We start from the raw sequence: 6,848 nt of genomic DNA on the forward strand, positions 1-6,848 counted from the left end.
AAATATTTTTTAATTTGAGAAAAATAGTACGAAAATAAAATTAAATTGTATTTATATAAAACAAGTTCATTATATGAATTAATTAACATGCTAAATGATAACAAATAAATTAGTCTGGTATTTCACTATGCACACCCAGGTTCGAATTCATTCATTGGTTTTTGCCTTTTTGGATGCGGTTCTTTACGAACCGGTCAGTTTTCAGTGGTTCGCTGCAAATCAATTAATCTTCAACGGATTTCACCGATTAAATAGTATCATATTTGAGATTAATACTCTTACAATTTATGAACCTAAAAAATACTATTTTCACTCTAATATAAAAAATAATTTGCATTTTTTATTAAGGAGATTATTTGGTGATTACAAATTTTTTGCTTAATTTGTCTAAAAATAAAGATGGAATAAGATTGGATTCACGCCTTTATTTTTAAATTAAAGTAATGTTAGGCATTATAAAAGAGACTTTTTTATTGTACTAGACATAGTACTATAAACTTAATCTGACCTACCTTTATATTTCATTTAAGAGTGAATTAAAGTATATTTTTTGTTATTGAAATTTGTCACAAATTTTAAAAATATTTTTAAATTTTATTTTACTTTAATTTTATCTCTAAAGTTTTTGGTTTACGTTAAATATATCCCTAACAGCTAAATTTTTAAAAAATTTAGGACCAATTCAACAATAATGCATAATAACCACATCTGATTTACTTGTGTTGAAAATTATTCTTATGAAATTGTTACTGAATTGATCCTAAATTTTTTAAAAGTTTAACCGTTAATAATATATTTAATGCAAATTAAAAATTTCTGGAACAAAATTAAAACTAAATATATACTTTTAATAGTTTAATTTTATTGTGTTAATAACTTTTTATATTATCGTTTAATTACATTTTTTTCCTATGATTATTTACGCAATAGATATGACAGATGATTATTTTTTATCACAAAACAATTATATATAGATATATATTCTGTATTTGACAATAAATTAAAAGTAATTCTTTTTGTAATTTGTTAGCACAAAAATTTGACATTACAGATAGCTCAACCATGATCGTTATGACTTAAAGGTAAGTCGATAATATGTAAGTCAAAATGTCATAGCAAGTGTGTTGTTCTATGGAAATGTAGGTCAAAGTATCACAACACATGAATTGTTCTATAAGAGCGTTAGCAAAAGGGTTTGACTTACCATAGAAAGAGTTGAGTCGATAACTTCTAAAAATCGAAATGAGATAATTATACGAAGACTTTATCCAGAAGCACTTGATGGGACGTCGGGCTTGAAGATCAAGGTAAAAAAGACGTGGAATGTCAAACTTGGGAGTTAAGATTTTTCATGGTCAAAATAGTGTCGTGGCCTGAGAAATAAAAAAAAATTAGATCATGGAAAGATAAAAAAACACTGTAAATTTGTTCTCGTGGTTTATAAATAAAAGAAATACAAAAGTAAAAAAGGAGTTCAATTTAAACACTACATCACAAAACTCTACCCAATCCAAAGTCTATGCTGACGCCAAAAAAATCTATAAAGTATAAGTGCATGTGAGTGTTTGTCTAAAGTCAATTTTTTTATTCATTTTATTTTTATTATTTTAATTTTTTCTTTTATTTTATTTTATTACTTTTCATTTTTTTTCAGATATTTTAATTTATTTTGTTCATTTATTTTAAACTTTAATTTATTTATTATTTCAATTACCGTTTTTGTTTATTTTGATTCTTTTCCTTCCCATTATTTTGTTTTACTTTGCTTTATTTATTTTCTTATTTTGTAATTTATCACAAATATTTTGACATACACAATTTCGATACCTACACTAAGTAATTTTCGAATCGAGTTCACTCTTTTTTGAAAGAGTCGTATTTGCTTCCCAAACTGAAATCTTGATACAAACTTAATTCAACATCCTATCAAAATTACCAAAAATCAAGTGAAACATAACTATTCAAACTTTAACAAATTAATTTATCTAATAATTTTCAGTCAATCACTGTCTGATTGATGATTATGTCTTCCGTGCAATAGCAACCAATAATTAACATCATGATATTGAAAGTTTCATAAACGAAAGTATTATTACAACTTGCATCGTGATATATGTATAAATTACATGATTAAGAAAAGACACGCAATTTATGGCTTCAACGAGTATACATACAACATACATGCCGCGCGTTCTCAGCTACCTTATTTTTTCTTTTCTTTTATTTCCCAAAATAGTATCCAAAAATTCGTACCATTGGCACAAATAATAGAAGATACCGAACGAGAGATAAATCCTTGTCTTCAGCTTTGTTTCATAAGTTTAGAAGCAAACTTAGGGTGTTTGAGACCGAGTCCCCACCTAAGTTTGAGGGAGTGTTAGTAGAGGTAGTTAATTCTAGACTGAACGTTGTTTAGGAATAGAGAGGCTTGGACGTTATTTATGCTTTGGAGAATGCTAAATATTGAAATGATGATAGGCTCACTCTTTTTAGACTAAAGATGTGTTTTGTGAGTTAGGCTCTCTCCCTCTCTCTCTCCTTTCAGATCCCAAATCCAAGGTGCAAAACCCAGCCATAGCGAGCATGGCAACATGAGGGATTCCAAAGGCTTATAGGAACTAAAAGCTACCTCTGGACTTCTTGAATTGCCACACCTGATCTTTGATTGAGGCAACACTTTCTAGCTATATGGAAAGGGAGAAAACAATTTGACATGAAATCTGAGACAACTATGGTTAACTAACAGTCTACAATCTAGAGAGTCTATGTTCAGGTTAAATATAATCAGTGCAAAACTAATTACCATGTTTTACCATGGTACATAACTAAAATACAGTACAGTACAGCACAGGATAGAATCAATATTTTCTGTGATTCAAACACACAACAAGTATGACCAAACGTATTCATACAAGATCACAAACTCAGTATGTAACATACTACAAGATTTTAGTGAATGAAGTAACAGTTCAACAATGAAGTAACCATTATGAATGAAGTAATGCAAAGATGATACAAAAGAAAACATTGCAGGTTTAAGTGCCCCAAGAAAATAATAACAGCAAGATAAACATTCTCAGCATATTACACACAAAAATGATTCAATGAACAGTGCATTAGTCTATGACGACATGAATCAAGCAAAGAGCTCGTGATAGTTATGAATTATGACCCGATATATCTCCGTATCCAAGCATCTAAACCGATCTTATGGATCGCTGAATTGGCAAAATACATCACATGATTGACAACAGAAAGAACGAACTTACTCTATTAGAATTATACCAAACCAGAGATAGAAATCAATTGGTGATGTTTACCCTCCAAGAATTCGCCATTCTCTAACATCAACCTATATCAAAGTTTGCTAGAATGATGGTTATATATGGAGGCAAAGTGCTTTGACTGTCATTTCATTGGTGACATTCATTAGCAGCAGACAAGAGATTCACTGAAATACCACAAAACTATAAATTGATCTTTCCAAACATTTGGAACAGATTCAGTTGATTATACATTCTCCAAAAAAACATCCATGCCTGTAAATGGTCCACACTCTACAAACCACCAATATAATTGTTGTGAAACCAATTATGATAGTAAATAGGTATACTACAATCTAAATGCAATAAAATACAGGAAAATTTATTGTAGATGATCACTGAAAAGGGATAATAAAATGCAATATACTAACATAGCATAGCATCAAAGTTTACTATATTTCAGAATAAACACAATTGGAATCTAACTAACTTAATTGTAGGATTCATGTTAGACACAGGCTGAAATTCTGCAACTGTACTTCGATCAAGACATGGACTGTAACATACCCGAAGATTTAGTGAAGAAGCAACAGTTCGATACTGCAGGCAAGTTTGCAAGCAACTCAGGAAAGAAACACAACAACCAATGTATGTCAGTCTATGATGATATAATGTAATCAAACAGCCTGTGATAGTTGAAATTCAATAAAATGCCGGTAATCCACTATAACCAGAAACTGATCATATGGACTGCTGAATTGCCAAAATGTCGTATGAATACCCGTCATAGAAAGAAAAATTGTTCAATTTTAAGAGATATACTAAACCAGACATAGAAATTGATGTGTTCTATTTGTCATATTCTAACACTCAAAATACTACGATTCTATGAAGGAAAGAACCAACCAACATTGAATTAAGTTAACTGGAACCTTCAGTGATAAAACCTTCCTTGCGACCTTCAAAGCCAGGCCGCAAAAGCTTTTTCTCTCTCTTTGCAATTTTACGCATCTTCTTCTGATGAATCCTCTCAGAAATATTATCTGATCTCTTTTGCTGCTTCTCTGCCTTCAACTGGTCCCTTGTTTGAATTCTCTCTTTCCATTTCTCTGCATTCTTCTGTTGCTTCTTCTTCTCTTTACGAATGCTTTTTTCTAACAGCTTGGGATCATCATGAACCTTAATCCCCGATGCTCTATCCAATGCTGCTTTCCACGATTGCTTCTTTGCAACAGCCTCACCTTTCTCAGGATCATTCTTCGCTTCCTCCAACTTCTTTGCCCTTTCAAGTTCCTTATGCCTCGAAAGTTTCCTCTTCTTACCTTGCATCTCACCATCTGTAAGTTTGATATGACCAAACATAAGCTCTTTCGAGGTCTCGGCAGCATCCTTCTTCACTTTCTCTGTAGACTCTTTCTTTGCAACTTTATTTTCTTCATTTTCACTACCCCTCTTGCGTTTCCTGTCCTCAAACCCTCTCTTCGCATTTCTATCCTCCCTCTTCTTTGCCCTTCCCGAATTCTCGCGACTTGAACGAAACTCCTCAAGCTTACGATGAAGCCTTTGCCGAAGCTCTTCATAAGTCACAGACCGATTGTCCCCTTCAAGGGCAATGGGCTTAGCCTCACCGTCCTCCTCATCGCTACTCTCATTGGCTTTCTCCTTACCCAAGTTCTGCTTCAACAAGTCAAGAGTAGTGGCAGGGGGATTTTCAGGATCCAACCGTTCCCTTCGGGACTTCTTAATATTCTCCTTAGTTTCCCTCTTCGCCTCAGCTTTCTTAGCCTTGCTGAGACCCTGAAACCACGGCTTATCCTTATCGTCGGTTGGAAGGTAAAACTTGGCAGGGATGAGTTCAATCAACTTGTCAAAGAAAAGAGTATGGTCATGAATCACAGAGTCTAAATCTTGAACTGCATCAGCCTCCGCAACAGATTGTTGCTTCTTCTTCCTCATCTTCTTCCCCTGGGTCACGGAACTGAAATTAGTTTCCATTAGGGTTTAAGGTGGGAAAGCCTAGTTACTGAAACCTATGTGAAACTCAAAATTTCATCACTAATAATGGGAAAGCTTGTTACGAAATTGAACCTATAGATGATAAGAAAATGGAAGAGGGAAATTGGCACCTAAACCTTAGTGCTTTGAAGTTAAAAAAAAAGAAAACAAATGACAGTAACAGCAAAATAATGAAAGATAACAGTAAAAGAGATGAGAAGAGAAGCACCTGATGCGGCGGGAAGGGAATGGAGGTGCAGAGAGAGACAGAGAGAGAGAGAGAGAGAGAGAGAGGCTACTATAGTTTCAGACTTTCAGGTTTACTTGTTTAGGTCAGGGAGGTCACTGGGTTAGTTAGGGTCCTAGGGATGAATGAAAAAGTCAAAAGGGGTCCCCATGGGGACGGGGACATGCCCCACCCCTCGTCCCTAGAAACACTCCCTGTACCAGGGAACGGAACCAATATCCACCGGATATCCGGATCTCCAGGGATTTTTTAAAAAAAAAAGGAAAAATTAAAAAACTAAAAACAAAGAATCACAATAACAGACATCAATTTTACAGCTGTGGGCACTTAAACCATTCAGAGGACTTCCATAGAAGCTATTCATGCATATGTATACACATCATCACAGAGTTGCAAGAGATACAAATTCCTTAACCAACAGCTTCAATCCTCATCCCAGTTACAGATTACTATGATTGGCATGTAAATTCCAATAAAAACTAAAACTTTAGAAACAACAAAACAACCCAAAGAGTCAATTAAAGTATTAAACCAAATAATATGAAAAGAAAAAGTGTACATAGAAGCAATCAAAGAATAGCAGCACCCAAGATTCACCTTCAGACAAAGATAAAACAGAGCAAAACACCACACAAACACCTAACCGACCCAAAAGCAAACAACCCCTTTTCACAAAACAAGAAATAGGTCGGAATCCATGAACCACCACAATCAATTCAGAGAATGAAAATCCCATTTGCACACCAAAAAATAAGGGGAGAAAAAAACAAACAAAATGATATTCATTGTCTTGCAAAATATTACCTAATGAATATTCAGAAACCTAATGGTGCTTAATTTATGATTTATTGTACAGGAATTAAAATCATAGAATCCATTGCAAAATATTACCTGAACTATCGAAAGAAATACAGAACACAGTGGATCTGACACAGGAGGAGCAGCAGCTCGACGGCGGCGAGCGAACCTGCGACGGAGAGGAGAGGCGCGGGCGCCGCCGATGGATGCAGGGGAGGGAGAGAGGGAGCTGGTTGAGTCGGGGATGTGGGTCGGTGGGTGAGACTGAGTTGGTAAGTGTGGATGGAGGCTGGTGAGCTTCTGTGTTATGGGTAAGGTTTAGGGTTAAGTCGGGTCCAGTTATGCTATGCGCCTATGCGTCTGAAATTTTTTTTCAGGCTTAAAATAAAAAATAAAAAATAAAAATGGCGGGTCTGTCGAGCATGCTCGCCCCGCCTCGCGTAAGTTCGCGAATTTCGGACTGTTTGTCGCTCTTAAATTTTGGGTTCAAATCTCTTCTAATATTTTTTTTTGTGACTGAAATCTCTTCTAATATGACAAAAACT

General features: G+C 34.4%; 1 protein-coding gene across 3 annotated transcripts; it reads right to left on the bottom strand.

The window, feature by feature from the left end:
• Positions 3,897 to 6,697, bottom strand: LOC107629812 (ribosomal RNA-processing protein 14). Of its 3 annotated transcripts, XM_021118451.1 has the most exons (3): positions 6,397 to 6,697; positions 5,488 to 5,620; positions 3,897 to 5,228 (listed from the first exon to the last, which is right to left on the bottom strand). In XM_021118451.1, exon 3 carries the CDS (start codon positions 5,217 to 5,219, stop codon positions 4,185 to 4,187), a length of 1,035 nt encoding a protein of 344 aa, XP_020974110.1. In that variant the 5' UTR covers positions 5,220 to 5,228; positions 5,488 to 5,620; positions 6,397 to 6,697; the 3' UTR covers positions 3,897 to 4,184. The 3 variants fall into 3 exon arrangements, with proteins under 3 accessions (XP_020974110.1, XP_016188191.1, XP_016188190.1); XM_016332705.2 differs by lacking the exon at positions 5,488 to 5,620 and having other exon boundaries at positions 3,897 to 5,241; positions 6,397 to 6,696; XM_016332704.2 differs by lacking the exon at positions 5,488 to 5,620 and having other exon boundaries at positions 6,397 to 6,684.

This window comes from Arachis ipaensis, chromosome B03, assembly GCF_000816755.2.
Source record: "Arachis ipaensis cultivar K30076 chromosome B03, Araip1.1, whole genome shotgun sequence".
Classification (NCBI taxonomy): Eukaryota; Viridiplantae; Streptophyta; class Magnoliopsida; order Fabales; family Fabaceae; genus Arachis; species Arachis ipaensis.